The 23,862-nt window shown below is 43.4% G+C and overlaps 1 protein-coding gene across 5 annotated transcripts in view; it reads left to right on the plus strand.

Annotated features, from left to right (window-relative positions):
- lama5 (laminin, alpha 5) overlaps window positions 1-23,862 on the plus strand; it is a 348,173-nt gene that overhangs the window by 164,658 nt on the left and 159,653 nt on the right. For all 5 annotated transcript variants that reach the window (XM_061273125.1, XM_061273122.1, XM_061273123.1 and 2 more), the window contains 10 exons: window positions 930-1,074; window positions 2,083-2,223; window positions 2,315-2,584; window positions 3,114-3,197; window positions 3,284-3,514; window positions 3,597-3,710; window positions 13,124-13,251; window positions 13,317-13,397; window positions 16,923-17,137; window positions 17,223-17,323. In XM_061273125.1, the coding sequence (XP_061129109.1) occupies window positions 930-1,074; window positions 2,083-2,223; window positions 2,315-2,584; window positions 3,114-3,197; window positions 3,284-3,514; window positions 3,597-3,710; window positions 13,124-13,251; window positions 13,317-13,397; window positions 16,923-17,137; window positions 17,223-17,323 (1,510 nt within the window). The remainder of the gene's footprint in view (window positions 1-929; window positions 1,075-2,082; window positions 2,224-2,314; window positions 2,585-3,113; window positions 3,198-3,283; window positions 3,515-3,596; window positions 3,711-13,123; window positions 13,252-13,316; window positions 13,398-16,922; window positions 17,138-17,222; window positions 17,324-23,862) is intronic.

The following is a 23,862-nucleotide window of genomic DNA, read 5'->3' on the forward strand; positions in this document are numbered from 1 at the left end:
GTTCTATATTTTTTATTAAAAAAAAAAAATAATCGATCGTAGAGCACTATATCGCGATATATCGTGAATGAATCGCAGCAGGCTTTAAGATATCGGCAAATATCGTATCGTAGGTCTTTGTATCGATATGATATCGTATCGTGACAAAACCTGCGATTTACACCCCTAGTAATTGCCCTTGATAATATTCAACGATTGGATGGCAATGATTAATTAAGTTTGTTTCTGACTGGTAGTTTTTAGATAAAAGCCTAATTACGTTTTACGTAGATCGGGGCAGAAAAACAATCAGAGGATTGTACGTAACACGTAGAGAACAAACCTCTGCCGCCATTGATAAATAAATACCATTGTTTGTGTAAAGCAAACACCATTAGGACCATCTAAAATGGCATCGCCAAAGAGACATGCTTACGAGGAACAACTCAAGCTTTCTGGAAAGCCGGAATCATTGCAGAACCTATGTTTAATGGTGAACTTGCCCAACTATTTACTGTTTAATTTGGATACAGAAGATGAGGTTTTTGATGGATTTGTGTATTATCGATTAAAAATGGGAGTACAATATAGTACATGATTAAATAGTAGAATAAAGTACAACTGAACTCACTGTCTTGCTCCCGTGGTGATTTTTCTTACCGTAAATTATGGCATGTACTATGTGTGGATTAAGTAAAGAAAGGCCTCCAGAATTGAGTCCGCGCCTTTTAACCTGAAGCACTTTATGATGTGGAAAATACGGTACATTTCCAAAAGAAACTTACCGCATGTTTACGCGATATACATATTGCATGGGCTGCTAGTGCACATATCACAATAGTGTTTTTTTTTCATATATATTTTGTGCAGCCCTATTATGTTCAACCTTAGTGACATTCCTGATATGTACCAGCCCTATTAATATTTTATTTCTGTAAAACACATTCAAGATGCAAGAACAACGTGGTGGGTCGCCAGTGTGACCGCTGTGCATCAGGTTTCCATGGTTATCCAAATTGCCAACCATGTGACTGCAATGAAGCAGGAACTGAGGAAGAAGTGTGCAACTCTTTCACTGGACAATGTCTGTGCAAGGTGAGCATGAAATAAAAATATTAAATTCTTTCCATCCAAAGTATTTTTGTATATTTGCTGGTAATAAATTATACCGTATTTTTCGAACTATAAGTCGCGTTTTTTTTCATAGTTTGGGTGGGGGGCGACTTATACTCAGGAGCGATTTATATGTGAAATTATTCACAAATTTTCAAAATTCAAAAATCCGCGATGTAGTGAGACGCGATAAACGAACCGCGATGTATCAAAGAATTACTGTAATCTGAAGTGCAACTGCGGCGCATACGGGGCGGTGTTTTACATAAGGAACAAAGGATTCAATCACAGGATTTAATGACTTGGAGTGACAGAGATTGTTTGATAAAATTGTTGTTTATATTATTATATATATCTAGTATATATGTTAATATTATAAGTGCAACCGCCGTCAGAGGCTCGCACCCGGCATTAATGACATAAAGGACGAGCGATGGATTTAATGATTTAAAGTGACACAGATGGTTTGATAATATTATTGATTATATAATAGTTATTTGATATATAATTTATATATCATTATATGGGCCTGTGGAATAATTTGAAGTGCAACCGCCGTCAGCGGCGCGCATAAAGGACGATTGATGGATTTAATTATTTGGAGTGACACAAATGGTTGGGATAAAGGTGTTATGTTATAGTTACTTGGATAACTGTCAATGTTACTTCAGGCCCGTTCTCAGCTCTTCGTTTGTGTTTATGTCACGTTAGCATACCGTATCGTTTAGCCTGTTGTTGCTCGTTCAGGTCTCTTCTTGGTGTTGGATTTTGTCGAATAAATTTCCCCCAAAATGCGATTTATACTCCGGAGCGACTTGTGTTTTTTTTCACTTTATTGTGCATTTTATGGCTAATGCGACGTATATTCCGGAGCGACTTTTAGTCCGAAAAATACGGTAATATGAATTGAGCTTTCGTGTGGCATATGATGCAATCTGTGTGCAACCGTTTCCAACCCATATCCCCCCCCCCCCACAACACCACCATTAGGAGAACGTCCAGGGTTCTCACTGTGATCAATGCAGAGTTGGTACATTCCACTTGGACCCAACCAACCCCAAAGGTTGCACCAGCTGCTTCTGCTTCCGTGCGACGGAACGCTGCAGGAGTTCAGACAAACGATACAGCGAGGTTGACCAAAATAAATGTGTACACACCTTTGAAGGTCCTACCTTTGGTGGGATTAGCCACACGATCTTCCTTGTTTCTCTTATTCCTGAAGATCATGAACATGGAAGGTTGGCTCCTTCTCAGTGCTGACAAACAGGAAGTGCCAGTCAACATGTATCCGGATCAGGACTTGGTGGAGGCTGACCTTAGCGACATTCCTGATGTGTACCAGGACCTTCATTGGTATGCGCCCAAGACCTACCTGGGAGACAAGCTGTCATCTTACGGAGGTTACCTGAGATATCGTCTTCACACGCAGAGTATGAGAGGAGACGTCTGGTCTCCTTCTGTAGAACCGCCACAACCTGATATCATCCTAAAGGTGCGCTTGCGTGCACGTGCGCGCACAAACACACACACACTCAAGAGACAAGGTGGGCTGGAATGCAGACAGAGTAGGACGACGAGGCAAGCTGACGAGCCGGTCAGCAAGCACGCGGCGTGCGTCATCGAAGCAGACGGGTATAGCAAACTTGTGGTTGGGGACAGGAGGAAGGTTGAGCCAAACCGAGTCAAGAGCAGATCATAAAAACAGGCAATCGCTAAACAGCAAATCAGGAAACAGGCATCGCTCTACACAGCGAATTAAGCAAACGGGAATCAGGAGGCAGCGCAGAACCAGGTTGCAGGCATACGTGTATCGAGGCAGACTGATGGGCTTGCCGGGTTTAAATATACGCCCTAATCAGCCGGTAACAAGGGCACAGGTTGCACCGCAGATCCAATGCGAACTGCACGCTTCTGCAGCACAAGGGCGCGTCAGCGGGCCAGCACAGCGAGAGCAGAGCTGTGACACGTTTATCTATTCATGATCAGAACAAAGATGCATGTCTGCGTGCGTGTTTCTGTAGGGCAACCAGATGACATTGGTATTTTTGGAGCGTGAATATTCTTCTCCTGCAGAGCCGCATTTGGGAATTGTGCACATGGTTGAGGTAAAGTAGGCCTGGCGGTGATCAAAGTACTTTTCAAAGTCCAAAGTAGGAGTTTTATAACGCATGCTCCCCGCTGCCTCCCACAGGGAAGTTTTCGACATGCTCAGACTGGCAACATTGTCTCCAGAGAAGAGCTAATGATGGTTCTGTTGGCTTTGGAGTCTCTGCAGATCAGAGCCCTTAATTCCCAGTCAGCCCACTCGGTGTCGCTCCGCGACGCTGTGCTTGAGGGTGCTGAGAGCTTACCAGCTGGTCGCCATGCCAACAATGTGGAGCTCTGCATGTGTCCTGCCAACTATCTGGGAGACTCTTGTCAGGTGAGGAGGTACCCACCTGTCTTAAACGGGCAACATATTTTTCATCGATACTCTTTATTCCTTTCAACATTTGTTTGCACAGGAATGTGCTCCAGGTTTCTACAGGGATGCCATAGGACTCTTCCTGGGAAAATGTGTGCCATGCAACTGTCATGGACATTCGGACAAGTGTTTGGACGGATCAGGAATCTGCATGGTGAGTTCAGTGCAGTACATACACTACAAGTCTTGGTAGTGTAAATTCAACACCTAATGAGTTAATTTTAACACTGACAACTTGTTTATTTGCATCCATTACATCTACTCAGTGTTAAAGTAACATTTTTGTAAAAGTAGTAGAAAAGACTGTTACAGCAACAGAATTTATTGTAGTGCAGTAATAATGAGTGTTCATACCTACACTGAACAGTGTGGGGGGGATTACCCCATGCCTCACTACTTTAGATAAAACACATTGCAACATTTCAGTTCACAACAGTTTTCTTTTATTAAAGACGTGTAAGGAGAAATTAATATATTCTAGTGCAATAATAGTGTTCATACCTACAACAGTGTGTGGGAAAAAATACCCCATGCCTCTCACTAACTTATATAAAACACATTGCAAAATTTCAGTTCATAACAGTTTTCTTTTATCGAAGACTTGTAAGGATAAATGATTTGGATAATGGATGGATAGCTAAATCAACATGTTTTAGTCGCCTCATGTTAAACACCAGTAGGGAACAATGCATGTTTTCATAATTTCCATGTAAAAACTGCCCATCATCACAGTCATGTATGTAGTGTAGTGTTTAGTCATATAAATGCTCTTAGAGCAAGCTATGCTAAATCAACCTGAGAAAGTTGAGGGGGGCGGTTCACTGTGATTGCCTCACGATAGGCTTACCTGTATGTCAATCGAGCGATGGGATTCGGCTTGGCTTCTTCCTTGGTCCAGCAACCCTACTCATTTTTGCCGATCATAAACTTTATTTAGTTTAACAGAAAGAAGCGCATGCGTGCGTTGATGCGTAATGCGTTGATTGGCTTCTTAACTTTGGTGTCTATGTGCCGCGGTGAGGGGGGGGGCAGCCCTCACTGTATGCGCAGCCAAAATGCTGCAGTTCATGTGATTACCTCTCGATAGGCTTACCCGTATGTCAATCAAGCAATGGTATTAAAGTGATTCGGTTTGGCTTCTTACTTGGTCCAGCAACCCCACTCGTTTTTGGTCATAAACTTTTAGTTTAAAAGAAAAAAGTGAGTGCGTGCGTTGATGCGTAATGCATTGATTAGCTTCTTAGCTTTGGTGTCTATGTGCTGCGGGGAGGGGAGGGGGGGTTAGGTCAGTGTGTGCCTCCCAATAGGCTTACATGTATGTCAATCAAGCGATTCTAACTTATACAAATAATGTTTATTGTCAAATGTCATGCGATCGACCAATAGTAGCTTACTTCGGTGACGCCCCTGACCACGGTTGTTGTAATGCTGAAAGTGATGCGACCTTGTAATTTACTAGTCGTACTAAAACGTACTAAAACGTTTTGGCAGAGCGCTGTATACAACCAGTATGGATTGTGGTGAATTCTCTTCGGTGGTCAGCTGGTCTTGATTTTATTCAACCGATGTCAGAATTGAAGTGTCTCTCTCTGGCCAAAAGTATCAAGTCCCCCAAGTCTTCCCGCCCTCAAATTTTACACCCCGCGCCCCCACCTCACTCGGGCGCGTGCACATGAGGGCGGATGGATGACCTCTGACCCGCCAAACTGCCTTGCTGATTCTACACAGATGGCCAACAGCTCTATCTACGTATACATCCTGCCTTCCTGCCAGTCTGCCTTCCTGGACCAGGCCCCATAAAATCCCACACCTGGTCACACTTAGGCTTACAAGTGAAATATAAATTGCATACGACCAGAATAAAAATATACTATACATATTTCCCCCCTTCGAGACACTTAGAGTGTCTCTACAACGGTCTGACAAGAAATTACATCGTAAACATGCAAAAACTTCCCCCAACCTTTTTATGTTTTTTGTCTACAATTTGGACCTATTTGTTTCACCCTAAATTATGCTCAAGGCATGCTACATAAGGTTACTTTAACTACGAAAGCTCAAGCTAATTTAAAACCAAAATACTCTCTGACAGCAGTCTGAGGCCTCTCAGGAACCACACCTAACCGAGATTGAATCCCCCAATCCCGTTAACTAATTGACACCGTACGCACACACTCCTTCAGTGCTACATCAACAACGCCATTAATTTGGAGATAAAAACTTTACTGTGGCCCGTACAGCCCCAAACATTTGCCGGACCGCCTTCGAGAAAAAACCTCGCCAATCTAATGACGAGGAAAAAGAGGGAGGTCCATCCTACTCCCCCCCAGGGACTCCCCCCACCTGGCGTCAGCCAGGTCAAAAAAGTTAAAGTCCCAATGATCACGGAGCCCCGGCACACATCACATTCCACAATAGGTAGCAGAGCTCCAACAACAGAAATGCAAAGAAACGCATCAGCAACATCAGATGGCTCCTAAAAAACTCAGTCCTAACTAATTATCCTAATAAAATAATTAAGAAATAAGTCTGACTACTACCTCTGGCTTTGTACTTCATCATTTAGCTCCCCCCTTTTACCTGTTGTCTACCTCAAATTTGTTTCTCTGTTTGCTTGTTTTCATTGCCCATCTTTTGTTGTCTCTTCCCCCACTTTTTTGTTTTTTTCCCAAAAGGTCACACCATCCGGCACCTCTCCTTGATTCTTTATGCCAGGGGTGTCCAAACTTTTTGCAAGGAGGGCCAGATTTAGTAACGTGAAGGCGCCCGGGTGTCAATAGTTTTTTTCAGACATTTTTTAACTACAAAAATTTCATGCAAATTGGGACGTCAAATGCTGCGTGTTAGCTTCTCATTCGGGGGGGGGGTGCTAATGGGAAGTCAAACGCTGCGTGTTCGCTTCTCTTCCGGGGGGGGGGTGCTAATGGGACGTCAAACGCTGCGTGTTCGCTTTTCTTCCGGGGGGGGGGGATGCAGTCATTTCTGGGGACTCGCGGTAAAAGTCTTTCCTCGCTTGATTTCATTTGTGTGGCGGGCTCCATCTAGTGTTGAAACTGAGAAGTGCAACAGAGTTGAGCTCAAGCTTCTTGTGCGGGCCATATTCAATTATGTTTTCAGAATTTGCTGCCGGCCGATAAAAACTGCGGCCCGCGGGCCGTAGTTTGGACACCCCTGCTTTATGCCATCACCTATTACAACTTCTTTCATCCATTCTCTCACGCGGTCCTGCCTTCCTCTGCAAAAGTGCAGCTCCACACAAGGAGCGCCAATTCCTCTTCATCGAATGAGCAATTTTTAATGTAACGTACCTCGTTGCTGTACAGATTTTCTATCCCCAAATTCGCTTGATGCCAATCCCTGTTAAAATGCCAAAATGTCCTCATTCACACTCTGCATCCTCCTAGTATCCTCACATGCCAATCGTAGAAATGCTTTTGAAATTATTTGCTATTGTTAAACCTATAGCTGACCTTTTAGTATAATCCCTCACTCAGCTCTGTTGATGTCGGTGCAGTCGTTATTTGAGCCCTATCACATTTATCATCTCGTTAACTATCGCTTTGTGTGACTTCTATGCATGATTGTGTAAAGGTTAAAAGTTCCTATGGTCGTCACTCCTTCAAACATACGCAGCCCTCTTACCACGTAACTTCCACTGAGGTGTAATTGACTTCTATTGTATTGTGTAAGTACAGTGGAGCCTCGGTTTTCGACCACAATCTGTTCCAGAAGGCTGTTCGAGAAGTGAATCGTTCGAATTCCAAATCATGTTTTCCCAATACACATAATGGAAAAAATGTAATCCGTTCCAAGCAAATAAAAACCGCCTTTTTTAAGCATTTTTTCATTTGAGCATTTTTGTCCGATCGCGCAACTGCAGCGCACCGCCGAACACGCAACCGTAGCGCGTCGCCGACCGCGCAACTGCATCGCATTATTGTGACAGAGCTGTCGCTGAAATTTAGAAAATATTTTTAAAGTCCTGATGTACTTTCTAAAATTTAAGTGGACCTCAGTGTGCAGGGAGCTTAATTTTGTCCGATCGCGCAACTGCAGCGCACCGCCGAACGCGCAACGTAGCGCGCCGCCGACTGCGCAACTGCACCGCGCTGGTCACATTATTGTGACGGAGCGGTCGCTAAAATTAAGAAAATATTTTTAAAGTTCTAATGGACTTTCCAAAATTTAAGTGGACCTCAGTGCGCAGGGAGCTTAATTTGGTCCGATCGTGCAACCGCAGCGCACCGAGCGCTCACTGTCGCATTGCTTTAGGAGCGTCTTTGTGTTTTTGGATGCCTTTACTGCTCCCACTTGCTTCCTTTGGAGGCATGATTAGAGTTGATGCAATCCTCAGAGTAACGAGAATGTAATAACGAACAGTCAGTTGGCATGCGGGTCCTCTCGGCTCATCTCGCGAGGTTCGACAACCAAATTTCTTTCGACATCGGAAGCAAAAAATCTCAAATTCTTTGTTTGAATACGGATTTGTTCGAGAACCGGGACGTTCTAAAATTGAAGCTCCACTGTACATTGAGCAACCTAGCTTCCTCTTGACTGAATTCAATTGCGTCCAAATATCCTATCCCAAATTCTAAATTTTACATGCCTAAATTTCTACTTCTTATGTCCGACTTGCCGAAATATCTGATCCCACTCTTGCTTCCTAGCGTTTTAGCCCCTCTGTTTTATCCAAATCTATTAATCCCCAGGTTATGATGCCTTTTCTCCGTAACTCTACACATTTTTAGCTCCACTAAGTTCAGTAACCCGTCAGCAAGGAGTCCAGTTCGATTGTTGGACACGTCATGTCTCATGTGTCTTTTGCAGCACCTCATTGTCTTAAATTGTTGTTCTTTTGTTGTTGCCTCAGAGCCAATCCATCCATCACTCTTGAATGAGTCCACTTTCCAAATTTGTCCATTTTCAGCATTATGAGTTCTTTCAATTCTCAATGTCTGTACTCATCTCCGAGGATGTCGTTGTCCTCCGGAGAGCTGTGTTCCCCCCAAGCACAAACACAATCCTTATTTGTTCTTGCAAAAGCATTTGTGGCTTCCTGCCATAAATTATTGTTGCCACGGCCTAACGTTCTTCTTAAGACACCCAGCTACACTGGGTATATTAGTATTGTAATGGTTAGTGCAAGCATGCTCCTTTTCCACCTGTTGGCAAACTGTTAACCCTTTGCTCCTTTGCAGTAGTGCACATCGAATGTTGTTCATGCATTCTTTGCTAATCCACATTTGGATCCCCATCATTTTGTCTTAGTTCTACTCAACTTTGACCTGTCCTGGGGGAACACCATCCCGCTCTATGAACTCCTCAGCGCGCAGCCCCTGGGACGGGTAGTCCGAACAAACGATGGGGGCCCAGCGTATCAATGATGATGTCATGGGCTAGCCAGGGCCGCGCAATCATTCCACGGACCCCCGTCCCACAACCACGTGCCTTGGAGTGAGCACGGGCACTCTCATCTTTCCCCCCTCCCTGATCAAACATTCTCCATTTCTACTTTCTTCCTCCTCACACACATGCACACAGCGCGCACACACACATTGCGTGCGCACACACATGCTCAGACAGACAACAGACTGACACAGACTTCACAGAGATTACGCACAGACGCAAGACACAGACAAAGGGATTCGTATCTATTTCCCACCTTAATTCTTGCCAACCGCTTCTATGCGGTTTGGTCATTTTAGCGTCTGCTTGCAGTGCGCAGGCGCACTGACAAACACGCCCTTTGCACGTCTTACTTGTCTTTGTTTCGCACCACATACTATTTCTAAAAGTGCTTTGTATTTCCCCCTTATACTGCAGATTTTTAACTTCAGTGTGCACACATAAATTACTTTTCTTACATGGTATACCAATATTATACCTCCTGAGGCCACTTTTTCCATGTTTTTCCATTTCTAACCGGCCGCGCATTTCTCCTATCTGCCAATTCCGGTCTGCTGCAGTTGACAGGCGTGCATGCTATCACAGTGCGTCTCGACAATCGGGATCGTACCATGTCGACATTGGGTACAATCGCAACGCACCAGCCTACCCCGGTAGTTTAGCCTAAAAAGGCTAATGCGCCAGCTGGCCGCCGGGAGGCCTTGTGACCCCCACACACCCCTGATTTGATCAGTGCCCAAACATAATGTGGATTGCGCGCTTCTTTCTCTACGGCACTCTTCGATCAGGACCTGGCCGATTTCTCTCTTCGACGTCATCTTCTCTTCATCAGTCACACAGCTACAGTCTGCCGAGGTCGCTCACTTCTCCTATTTACCAAACACAGTCTGCCGCAGGCCTCCCTTTTTCTACGACTTTGACCGAAACAAATGCTGCCGCTGGTAGGTCTCGACAAGCGGGATCGGACCATGCCGACTTGGGTAGAACCGCGGCCTACCAGCCCATCCCGGTAGGTTACCCTTAAAAGACTAACGCACCAGATGTCCACCCGGAGGCTTTGCGGCTCACGTGTTCCATGTCGCGAGCAGTGTCCAAACGCAGTGTGTTTCCGCCTCATTCGCACAGCTAAAATTTACATCCTCATCCGGATCTGTCTCCAAACAAAAGTCCACGTTTTATGGGACTTTTCTATTTTTCTTCTCTCGTGACAGCCTATCAACCATGACATCCTATCCTGTTTCACGTGCCCACTCTCTCGGACATTTTCCTTCACCTTTCATCAGTCACACCAGACATGTCTCTCAGTCATTGTGCACATTCCCCCTAAATTCTATGTTATTGTTCCATTTTTATTATTACCGTTTTTTTCCGTGTATAGTGCGCAAAATTTAACTAAATTATTGTCCTAAAATCTGGGGTGCGCATTATACATGGGTACATGTACATTTTTTTTTTTTTTTTTAAGTCCCAATGATCGTCACACACGCAGGGAGGCAATGGGTCCCATTTTTATAGTCTTTGGTATGGTCTTAACTAGGCTGGATGTAGTTTTTTTTGTTGGCGTTGATTTCTCCGACTGCCCGTAAACGCACCACCGCGCTTCGTGCGCGCACGGGACAGCAAACGAGCAGGTGATCGAGCAAGCGTCTGATACGAGAGCATTGCGGTCGCATGGAGCGTGTTTGAAGTGAACAGCAGAGAAGAAAGGCAAAGTGTTGTGAAATAAAATGCACAGAACGGATGCGCAAGACACGTCAGCTATATAAAGAGCGAGAGTTGTTTTCTTCCTATTAGTTTCAATTCACAGTTTAATTAGCAGTTTCAATCAGCAAATAACAAAATGCGTATTACAGGTAATATTTTATTTCACAACACTTTGCCTTGTTCCTTTGGTCTCTGCTGTTCATCCTAAAACACAAAGGCGCTCTTTAAGCAATGCGACAGTGAGCGCCCGGCGCGCTGCGGTTGCGCGACCGCACCAAATTAAGCTCCCTGCGCAGTGCGCACTGAGGTCCACTTAAATTTTAGAAAGTACATCAGGACTTTAAAAATATCTTCTAAATTTCAGCGACGGCTCTGTCACAATAATCGACCAGCCCGGTGCAGTTGGGCGGTCGGCGGCGCGCTACGGTTGAGCGTTCTCTCGCACGCTCTCCCTCTCGCTCTCTCTCGCACACACGCAAACCGGATATCATACGGAGGCCGCCATTACAGATGCGCAGAACGGATGAGCAAGACACGTCAGCTATATAAAGAGCGAGAGTTCAGTTCTCTACCTAAATCCGTATTACAGGTAATATTTTATTTCACAACACTTTGCCTTGTTCCTTTCTTCTCTGCTGTTCACTTCAAACACGCTCCATGCGCACGGAGCGCGGTGGTGCGTTTAGGGGCAGTCGGAGAAATCAACGCCAACAAAAAAAATTACATCCAGCCTAGTTAAGACCATACCAAAGACTATAAAAATGGGACCCATTGCCTCCCTGCGTGTGTGACGATCATTGGGACTTAAAAAAAAAATAAAAAAATTAAAGTTATTTTTTTTAAAAATTCATAAAAATTGGGTGCGTATTATACATGGGTACAAGCTTTTTTCCAGCATCAGCATGCCATTTTTAGGGGTGCGTACTATACATGGGGGCGCACTATACACGGAAAAAAACGGTGTTTTCTTTTTTCTATTTTTATTGTATTTTGTCATTTCCATTTAGGAGCCACTCCCCACTTTCAAAATTTATATTTTGACTACATTTAACTAGGGGAGACAAATTACCCCCCCAGCCACGGCCACACAAGCTCCATTAACTATTCCCCGTAGGATCCCCCTTCCCCCTTCCACACTAGGCACGAGCATACAGCGATAACTGTGAGTGAAAGCTTCTCACCTTAATATCAGCCTGCCGGCCGGCCAGGCCCTGCTAACTCGCACCCAGGCGGACAAGGGCTCCCCGGAGAACACGAGCACTGTTCGTGACGCCAAAAATGTGGTGAATTCTCTTCGGTGGTCAGCTGGTCTTCAAAAGCAAACGATGGAAAGGTGGCTGGCTTGGGGAAGGAAAACTTCAGTGACACACGGCTGATTGGGGAAAGATTTTATTCAACCAATGTCAGAATTGAAGTGTCTCTCTCTAGCCAAAAGTGTCAAGTCCCCCAAGTCTTCCCGCCCTTGAATTATATTCCCCGTGCCCCCACCTCACTCGGGCGCGTGCACATGAGGGCGGCTGGATGACCTCTGACCCGCCAAACTGCCTTGCTGATTCTACACAGATGGCCAACAGCTCTATCTATACATCCTAGTGCCAGAAAGTCTGCCTTCCTGGACCAGGCCCCATAAAATCCCACACGAGCGTGACCTGGTCACACTTAGGCTTACAAGTGAAATATACATTGCATACGAACAGAATAAATATATACTACAGGATCAACAAATTCATCAATTGATCCATACATAAAGCACTCTGCATTATAAGGCGCACTGTGGTTTTTAAGTGCGCCTTATAGTGTGGAAAATGTAATGTAAGTACTATGTTACAAACTTGGGGAGAAAATGTCTTCTATAAAAAGAGACAATTCTTGATTATCCATACCAGCAGTTATCCACAAGTTCTTTCACTCTCATCGAGTGTTCCTTTTCCCTCTAAAGCATATGTGTCAAACTCAAGGCCCGGGGGCCAGATACGGCCTGCCACATCATTTTATATGTCCCGCGAAGAAAGAATTTGCATCAATTTTTGTCATTACTAAAATTACAAATTGTCTTAACATAAAAAAATAGAGACATTGCTTGCAATTTTTATTACTATTAGTCTTTTTGAAATATTTGAGCATTTGTTTCTCTGATTTCAAAACTAGTTATTCATCTGTTTGTTTTGTAACCTATACTGTATATAGAAGACGTTGACAATCATAATGGCCCCCCGAAGGAAACTATAACTATGATGCGGCCCGCGACAAATATGACACTCCTGCGGTTCTCACTTATAGTTTTCCCCAGTGAATTTGCACATATCTTTTTGATCATTTTAGAACTATGTATGTCATTAGATTATTTCACTCAGCCTTTATATTTATCTCTTTATGTATGCTTTATATATTTGTTTCCTAATCTCTAATTCTAATTTCTATCTGTTTTGTTGTTCTGTGTGCTTGTGTGTCTGCCAGAACTGTCAACACAACACTGCTGGTGACCATTGTGAGAAATGTCAGGGTGGTTTTGTCAGCAATAATGTTGATGGGCAGCTGCTGTCGTGTTCCAGTTGTCCATGTCCACTCATAGAACCATCCAACAAGTCAGTACTACAAAAAAATATGAGACCGTTGCATCTGCACTAACTGACTAACTTTGTGTCTGCAGTTTCGCCCTTGGTTGCGTAGAGAAAAACGAGCACATGCATTGCTTGTGCATGCCCGGTTACGCCGGACCGCACTGTGAAAGGTAAGCTAACAAAACAACAACAATTAGACATTAACACAACAGTGGAAGTAGGAAAATAAGAACATTGTTTGTTTTAGAACCACTATTGTCATTTTTGTTAGGCACTACCTTTCTTTTAAACTCAGCCACATGGGGTGCGCAGCCAGTACATTCTGGATGTCAGTCCCAAGCCTGGATAAATGAGTGTTGTGTCAGGAAGGGCATTCGACATAAAACAAGCCAACCAAAACATGCAGAGAACAAATCGATTTTCCGTACCAGATTGATCGTAGCCCAGGTTAAAGTTAAAGTCCCAATGATCATCACACACACATCTGGGTGTGGTGAAATTTGTCCTCTGCATTTAACCCATCCCCGTGTGATTTTGATCCATTCCCTGGGGGAGAGGTGAGCAGTGAGCAGCAGCGGTTACGCGCTCGGGACTCATTTGGTAATCTGAGCCCCCAATTCCAACCCTTAATGCTGAGTGCCAAGCAAAGAGGCAATGGGTCCCATTTAAAGATTAAGATTAAGATTAAATTCCCAATGATCGTCACACACACATCTGGGTGTGGTGAAATTTGTCCTTTGCATTTAACCCATCCCCGTGTGATTTTGATCCATTCCCTGGGGGAGAGGTGAGCAGTGAGCAGCAGCGGTGCCACGCTCGGGAATCATTTGGTGATCTAACCCCCCAATTCCAACCCCTAAACTGAGTGCAAAGCAGGGAGGCAACGGGTCCCATTTTTATAGTCTTTGGTATGACCCGGCCGGGGTTTGAACCCACAACCTTCCAGTCTCAGGGCGGACACTCTACCACTAGGCCACTGAGCTGGCACGCTCGGGAATTCCAGCAGCAGCAGCAGTGATCTAACCCCCCAATTCCAACCCTTGATGCTGAGTGCAAAGCAGGGAGGCAATGGGTCCCATTTTTATTGTCTTTGGTATGACCCGGCCGGGGTTTAAACCCACATCTTTCCAGTCTCAGGGCGGACACTCTACCACTAGGCCACATCCGCTACCGGTGCTGTTGCCCAACAGGGTGCTGGTGGAAATTGGGCTACTGCTGGGTGAAGTGTGTCATGGGCTTAGTTTATTTGGTTTTGATTTGGACTTTGGTTTGTGTTTCTTTTGTTCAATGTCACATTTCCTTGTTCTCCTCATCGTCAATGTCTATCTCGTCAAGTAATTGTTTCCACCTGTTGTCGTTAGCTACACCCTCCTGTGTCTTTCAATCAGCTCCCTCAGCCACTTGTGTCTAGTCCAGGTGTTTCAAATGATCTCGTCAATTTGTTTTTATTTACTTTCCCCCTTTCTGATCATTCTTTGTTTGGTCACTGTCATCTGTCCGATGTGCTGTGTGTTATGCTGTGTTTTGTGCTTCCTGGTCCAAGTCACGTCCGAATTTGTTGTGCTAGATATTTCAATATTTTGTTGCCTGTAGTTTTGACTTCCTGTTTCTTTAGTTTTTCTCGTGATCACCGAAGCTTGGAGCTTTTTGTGTTAAACATTTTGCAGTTCTTGTTTTTCCCTTGATCATTAGTGCATTTTTGGACTGAACCACAGTCCTCGCTTCGATACTTCCCTGCATTTGGGTTCTCAATCCCACCCCGATTGTGACAAAGAGGAGGAAAGCGTGTCCACAGAAAGCGGTAGAACAGGAAAACTAGACGGGTGGAAGTGAGAGACGGTACTTTGAATGTTTGTATCATGACTGGTAAAGGGAGAGAGCTGGTTGACATGATGGAGAGGGGAAAGGTAGACATATCTGTGCAAGAGAACAAGTGGAAGGGAAGAAAGGGCAGGAACATTGTTGACAGCTTGAAGGAAGACAAGAAGGCTTGGTGGTGGAACGAAGATGTCCAGGAAAGCATGAGGAGAAAGAGGTTGTCAAAAAAGAAGTGATGCGTAATGCAAAAAGAGAAGTGGCTAAATCCAAGGAACAGGCATATAGTGCGCTGTACAATAAGTTCAACAGTAAAGAAGAAAAGGACTTCGACCGATTGGCCAGACAAAGGGACGGCGCTGGAAGGGATGTGCAGCAGGTTACGGTGATAAAAGATGTACAGTGGAGATTTAAAGATTAGAGACTCCAAAGAAAATTCTATTAATGTCAAGGAAGAAGCCAAGAAAGGACATATAAAATCTCCAAAAGGCATCAAATTACGGGCGAGACATTGTTATTTGTGTTGGATTTTATTTACATCATTTTCAGTTTCAAAATAAGAAAACAAAATTGTGGCCTCTGCAAAGGTTTGGGCACCCTGCAGACTTAATACCTTGTACTGCCCCCCTTGTGAAGCTGAGACTCGGTCGCATAGATAGTTCACAATCATCATCTGAAAAGACCAGTTGATGTCAATCTCAAAGGTGTTAAATGCCTTGACTCAACTGACCTTGCCCCAACACTCAGCACAATGGGTTCTTCCATCAAGATCTCAAAGACCAAGAAAAATATCACAGAACAGCTCACAGAATTGAGACAACAGAAGTTCAAAACCCACGTTTGACTGCACAATCCCTCCAGATTTCAGAATCATCTGGCAGACAATGAAGTTGTGGCACACGATTCCATTATAAAGAGATATGCACTTGTACAAATATGATCTTCATGGAAGTATCATCAGAAGAAAACCTCTTCCACGCCCTCACCACAAAAAACAGAGTTTGAAGTTTGCAAATGAACATACACTTGTACCTCAAAGTTTATGTGACGTTAGGGGTCCAGAATTTGGGAATCTTGTTAACCCCCAAAGCGAGTTATTTAGAAAGTCTTGAAAGTGTAATGAATTCAGACCCACACATACAAGTGTATGGGGATATTGCAGTTTAAGCAGTCATAAAGATTAAACAGCCCTTACTGATCTGTGGTTGCACAATGGAGTGCTGTTCTGACTTCTTCTTATCAAACACTTTTAAATTAGTCACGGAAATTAAATCACTCACGCTAGTCATTTAGCTTGGTACGGTCTTTATATCGTCCATTTAAAATACTGCCGTATTTTCCGCACCATAATGCGCTTCGGGTTTAAAGTCTCAGACTCAATTCCGGGGCCTTTTTCTTTACTCAATCCACACATAGAATGCATCGCATACATGCCATGACTTATGGTAAAAAACAACAACAAAGAAAACGTCACAGGAGCAAAACAGTGAATTCAGTTGTACTTTATTCTACTATTTACTGTATTGTACTCATTGTTAATCGATATTAATACGGAAATCCATCAAAGTCCTAATCTTCTGTATCCAAATCAAACAGTTGGGCAAGTTTGCCATTAAACATGACAAGTTCCCTCTTGTCATTCTCTCGTCGTTGTCACGTTATTTACTTTATATACCTTATTTTTATCATAGTCCACACGTGCATGTATAATAAAAGCACAACTTAAAAATAAAAAGCACCACATTTGACATTTTAATCATACTTGCACACAAGTATTACAAGTATTACTACAAAACCACACTATTGTAACATGCTGACTGCACAAACCTTTTTTTTTAAACTTTTTTTTAACACTGTTTTTAACATTGGTCTCTTGACAGGTGTGCCCCCGGATACTATGGTAACCCTATGGTGCTAGGCAGCACATGCCAACCATGCAATTGCAACGGCAATACAGACCCCAACACGCTGTTCATTGACTGCCACCCACTGACGGGCGAGTGTCTGGGCTGCATGCACAACACAACAGGGCCTCGCTGCAACGAGTGTGCTGTTGGTTACTACGGTGATGCCATCGCTGCCAAAAACTGCACCCGTACGTCTGAGTGATGATAGGTCAACAAAGTAGTTGTTTGATCAGCACGCCTTTAAAACCTGTTGTTGTTGTTGTTGTTGTACAGAATGCATTTGTTCACCATGTGGTACCGATTCATGCAACCCGCATACTGGGCAATGTCGCTGCAAACCCGGAGTGATTGGACCTTACTGCGACCGCTGTCAGGTGTGTTGACAACACGTGACTGTCTCAATTGACCACACATTAAAAACTGTATCATTTTAGTGCTTACGGTTGAATTTATCTCCGTTTCAGGTAATGTTCACACTGCTCAGTAGCTCCCGTCATACTTGAGGGTGAGGGGGGGTAGACAACCACGGATATACCTGTTCACTGATTGATTTTTTATCATTTTGTTTGTTTTCTTCTTTGAAAGCTTACTAGAAATTATTCAAGAAAGTACTAGTTAAAAAAAGATATCTATTAATAATGGGTGTCAGTTACATGCTGAATATTTGTTATTTGCAGAATGGTATGGTCCCTGCCCCCTGGGGTCAGCTGTCTTATGATTGTAGTCTCCCTCCCAAGCTTTTGCTCTGCCGTTCCAGATCGCATATTGAGCTTTTGATGACGTACAGGTCAGATGTGTACAAATATGCAATCAGACGCATTGCTTACATAATCTAAATTTATATCCACAAACGTAAGAGGCCAATGTGTGGCAAACCTCTACACTACAATATAGCAGCTCACAATCAATATAAAAGCTTGAAAATAATGTAAATATGATGAAAATAAATCACCCTACTCACCAGATGCTAATGCATGTTTGTGTATACTAAGCGTTCCACTCATACGTACATAACTACCATTTTTTTCCATGTATAATGCGCCAAATTTAACTAATTTATTGTCCTAAAATCTTGGGTGCGTATTATACATGGGTACAACAATTTCAAAAGAAAATCTCCCTCGAAATAAAACTTGAAATCACCTTTCTTTTTGTTTGTTGTCAATCCCGCATCGCATTCAGCCATTCTGCCCAACAGTAAAATTCATAATTGACGACACATCGTTTGATGCGATGGTGCAATCCTTGATGGTGTGTTATTGTCAAATATTGTTTGGTTTTTAATCTCCATCGCAGACCGGATATCATACGGAGGCCGCCATGACAGTATGCGCGGAACGGATGTGCAAGACACGTCAGCTATATAAAGAACGAGTGTTCAGTTCTCTACCTATGTTTGTAGTCAATCGCGCATCGCATTCAGCCATCCTGCCCAACATACTTAGTCAGTAAAATTCATAAATGACGACACATCGTTTTATGCGATGGTGCAATCCTTGATGGTGTGTTATTGTCAAATATTGTTTGTTTTTTAATCTCCATCGCAGACCGGATATCATATGGAGGCCGCCATTACAGTATGTGCAGAACGGATGCGCAAGACACGTCAGCTATATAAAGAGCGAGAGTTCAGTTCTCTACCTATGTTTGTTGTCAATCGCGCATCGCTTTCAGACATCCTGCCCAACACACTTAGTCAATAAAATTCATAATTTACGACACATCGTTTGATGCGATGGTAGAATCCTTGATGGTGTGTTATTGTCAAATATTGTTTGTTTTTTAATCTCCATTGCAGACCGGATATCATATGGAGGCCGCCATTACAGTATGCGCAGAACGGATGCGCAAGACATGTCAGCTATATAAAGAGCGAGAGTTCAGTTTTCTTCCTATTAGTTTCAATTCACAGTTTAATTAGCAGTTTCAATCAGCAAATAACAAAATGCGTATTACAGGTAATATTTTATTTCACAACACTTTGCCTTGTTCCTTTCTTCTCTGCTGTTCACTTCAAACACGCTCCATACGAACACAATGCTCTCGTATCAGACGCTTACTCGATCACCTGCTCGTTTGCTGTCACAATGTACCCTACACAAATCCGAAACATTTGTTGTGGCTCCGAGTCACGACGAGGGGCAAGTTTTGGTTTCCAAGGGTGTTTTTATTCCTCTTCAACTTCTCTCCCATACAGAGCCGCCTTTTTCACATGTCCGCACGTCACTTTCCTATCTTTTCATTTTAACCTAACAGTCGAAGAAATCAACGCCAACAAAAGAAATACATCCAGCCTAGTTAAGAAATCACCAGAAAGATCACCATGACATTTGTGAATAATAAATAAATAATTATGATATATATTATATATATTATTATTATAATAATAAATAATTGTGATAGATAACTGGAACATCATTCAAATATTGGTGATCCCGTTGAGAGTCTCACATATTTCTTCGCTATCTAGTTTGCTACTGCATGCGCAGTGATACTGAATAACATCCGGTTGTTCCCAAAGATGATCTTTTTTCTGAAATAATTTTACGTTTACGGACTTAAGTAGGAGTCAAAATTTGGGTGAGTATTATACATGGGTACAGGCTTTTTTCCAGCATCGACATGCCATTTTTAGGGTGCGTATTATACATGGGGGCGCATTATACATGGAAAAAAAAACGATACTCTGAAAGTGACCCGTCAAAAACAAAAAATGCTGGACTGAAACAAGTCACTCATCAAGAGTTTTGGTTAACCTAGCCCAGGGTATGGCAACCGAAAATGTTCAAAGAGCCATATTGGCCCAAAAAACCAAAAACATACCTGTCTGGAGCCACAAAAATCTAAAAGCCTTTCGTAATGCAACATAGACTGTCAATACATAAGTTGTACGCCTACTATTAAAATAATATAAAGAAAAATCGTGGTGTCAATTTGATCATTTCTTCTTGAGGCCCATTAGAGTTCACGTACCTGCATAGCAGCGCTGTCTGTTCAATATCGGTCACGTCACATGACTCATCCATCACAGGCAGTTGAGAAAGCTGGAGCTGAATTGATGTCCTTGATCTGCTGATCGGTGATATTGTTTGTGCGGAGAGGCATGTCTTTAATTTTCTGAATGATCTTGGTTTTGTTTTTGAAGTCCGAAAATAGGTACTGGTATTTTAATGAATGAATCCTTCATGTACTCGCCATCGGTGAATGGTTTTCCGTGCTTTATTATCTCCGGGGCTGCAACAAAACTTGCAGCAGTAGTAGAGTTTGGAGATGCAATCAATCCACTTCTTGAAACTGCAATTGCACCTTTCCTCTCAGTTCCAACTGCGTAATCGGCAGCAAATTTGGCATGCTTTAGCTGAAAATGTCGCTCCAAATTGCTCTTGTTATTTGACAACTTCTCATTGCAAATCAAACATGCAGGCAATGCTTCAGCATTGGCAATGAAAGCAAATAGTTCAGTCCATTCTTTCTTAAAGCCTCCGTTCTCATCGGCAATCTTTCTCTTTTTGCTTTTTGAATCCATGGCTCATCACTCACATACCTGTTTGTTTACAACTCACCTGTGCTGTGTCGCAGGCTATGACGCAATTTTGTTATTTGGCGTCATTCTTAAATTCGGTGTTTTTAATATATTTACAACTACATACATTTTTACAGCATAAGTATTGTTGTGTTGTGATTAACATATAAAAACTATATTTAAAACAACAACAACAACAACAACAGCAAAAACAATTAAAAAAAAAAACTATTTTTCCATTTTCACACATTTTTGCAAAAATTCCAGGGAGCCGCTAGGGGGTGCTAAAGAGCCGCAGGTTGCCAACTCTTGACCTAGCCTCACAGAGTTCAGTTTTGCTTGCCAGGCGTGCCGTTAAAGTGAATTTTTAACCAGACATGACTAGGGATGGGTACTGAGCCCCAGTACTAAACTTTCAGCCCCAGAGTTGAATTTCACAAAACGGCAGTTTCAATAAGCTTCACCCTTATTAGTTCTGTTAACAGTCTTGGAGAAATTACTCCAATATGTTTTTGATTGATTTAGGCTGTACAGTATATAAGTTATTTCGTCTTATCTGTCTGATCTCATTTCTATCCAGTAATAAAATGAATATGTTTGTCTTAAATGCATGTTCACTATTAGAGCTGAGCCGTCTCGCAGCACACCTTTGCTGTGCATGAGAGACACGTATGTGTCTCTTTTAGTGCTAATGCAATGCTGTGTGATCATATCACCACATGAAATAAAAACATCCACGTACGTACGTATACTATTTTATTTATAATACCGTATTGGCCCGAATATAAGACGACTCAAGTTTGAAAAAAGACTTTTCGAACACTTTTAGAATTTAATTTTTATACAGAAAATAATTACAGTACATCTGAAACAAATGATCCTGTCGAGCTCTTGAAAGCGGCCGCTCTGAGGACCACGGAAAGCTTTTCTCTGGTTGTGAGCATTTTTTAGGCAATCTTTTTGAGCTCTCCATCTCCGTACATTACACTCTGTGACACCATATTTCACAGCCGCTTTGCAATTGTTTGAAGACTCTGCCTCATTTATCACCATCATCTTGAAGATTGCATCATAGCTTCTCCTCAGCTGTCAGTTAACTTGGCTGATCTTCGAGCCACTTTTTTCCAGATTGTCGCTACGTTTCTGTTGGGGAGGCTGAAGACTGTATAGGTGGTTGGCTCGGAAGGTTTGAGCTTTTCGACCCCGGGTGTTGGTCAGAACACAGGAGGGAAGACGTGGTTCAGTTTTGGTTGCTTTACTGAATTATTGACAAAAAAGTAACAGGCAATGTGGCTCGTAAGGGCATACAGGCAAACTAGCAAAAGGGTATAGCACACACGTTTGGTTGTAAGGATGTGAGAGCAGGTGTGTGGAGTGTACAAGGGTGTCTTTAGGTGTGTGAATGTGATTCTTGTGTGCGTGATTATTGTAGGAAGCGTGTGAAGGGTGTGTGTGTGTGTGTGGTGTGTGTGTGTGGTGTGTGTGTGTGTGTGTGGTTCTGCAACAGAGAAATACAGCACGTAAGTCAACGCTCAACCTCTGACATCACACAACATGACGGCACACATTACATAACTGACTGGACGTAACGGCTCCACTATACTAAATAACCATAAAGAAAATACTCTCGGCAACACACCAAACATAAGTCGGGACAACAAAATACATTTGTTGGCGACCGTTGGTCGCCGTGGCGCTGCGTAACGGCTACTCATACGATGCAAGGAAAACTTAAAGGAGCGCGCCGAAGCTATCAATCAAATGGCGCACGCACAAAACAAACCGCGATCAGACAAACAGCTCAACAGTAGACAGTAGTAAAAATGAAATGTATATACTCTAGGGGTGTATATACTCTCATCCACCCCCGGGGCCTTGCCACCGAGTTTTTTAACTACCTCAGTGAATTCGACCCCAGAGATTGGAGAGTCCGCCTCAGAGTCTCCAGGCCCTACTTCCACAATGGAAGGCGTGTTGGTGGAATTGAGGAGGTCTTCAAAGTATTCTCCCCACCGACTCACGACGTCCCTAGTCGAGGTCAGCAGCACGCTATCCCCACTGTAAACAGTGTTGACGTTGCACTGCTTCCCCCTCCTGAGACGCCGGATGGTGGACCAGAATTTCCTCGAAGCCGTCCAGACGTCATTCTCCATGGCCTCGCCAAACTCACCCCACGCCCGGGTTTTTGCCTCAGCAACCGCCGAAGCCGCGTTCCTTGGCCATCCGGTAACTGTCAGCTGCCTCCGGAGTCCCGCGGGCCAAAACGGCCCGAATAGGACTCCTTCAGCTTGACGTCATCCCTTACCGCCGGTGTCCACCAGCGGGTTCGGGTATTGCCGCCACGACAGGCACCAATGACCTTACGGCCACAGCTCCGCTTGGCCGCCTCAACAATGGAGGCTGTGCCCGGCCACCAGACTCTGAGCCCTGCCTCCAGGCCTGGCTCCAGAGGGGGGCCCCGGTGACCCGCGTCCGGGCGAGGGAAAACAAAATCCATTTATGTTTTTCTTCATATGGGGCTTGTGTGAGCCGTGCTTTGTCTGGCCCCTCACCTAGGACCCGTTTGCCATGGGTGACCCTACCAGGGGCATGAAGCCCCAGACAACATGGCTCCTAGGATCATAGGGGCACGCAAACCCCTCCACCACGATAAGGTGACGACTCACGGTGGACGTGGAAACATTGCTTGAAAAATGACATTTGACATTTGGTACTTCTTTGAGGTCCTGATTTTGGGGGACGATGCAATGATTTGTGTGGATTGATGCATTCAACAGTAGAACATTTTGATCTCTCCACTTCGGCATCCTTGAGTTGTTTGGACTACCAAAGTCTCTCAGAGAAATAAATATGGCAGATTTGTGAAATTGTTTGGCCATTACCTTATTTGGTTTGTCCCGCCCCAAATGATGTGATGTCATAGATAAATATACCTAATAAAAAATGGAGAAAACTGAACAGAGTAAAAAAATATCCCCCAAACAGATCATAAAAGTATCTCTGCAGCACCTGGAGGGATAGATTGCACTTTTCTAGACTCTTGGAAACTCCAAATACACAAGAAAATGAATATAAAAGCAAAAAAAGTGGAATTTCCATGATATGTCTCCTGTAAGTGACAAAAACCAGTTGTATTTTGTCCCATGTTTAAGTGTTTTCATAGAATTTATAGGCTTGAATGTTGGTGCAAGAAACAGCATTGCAAGGCATTATAAAACTCCGTCCATTCTTCACAGTTTTCAAACAGAAAATAAAAATCCAGACATGCAGAAATGACTTTTTTTTTGTAAATTTTTTGAACATGTATTTTGACAATTTGAAAACAAGGAATAAGTACAAGAGCCAAAACATCGTAACAGCCAAACAGAAACCATTTTCTAATTACTGACA

Source organism: Syngnathus typhle, linkage group LG2 (genome assembly GCF_033458585.1).
Source record: "Syngnathus typhle isolate RoL2023-S1 ecotype Sweden linkage group LG2, RoL_Styp_1.0, whole genome shotgun sequence".
NCBI lineage: Eukaryota > Metazoa > Chordata > Actinopteri > Syngnathiformes > Syngnathidae > Syngnathus > Syngnathus typhle.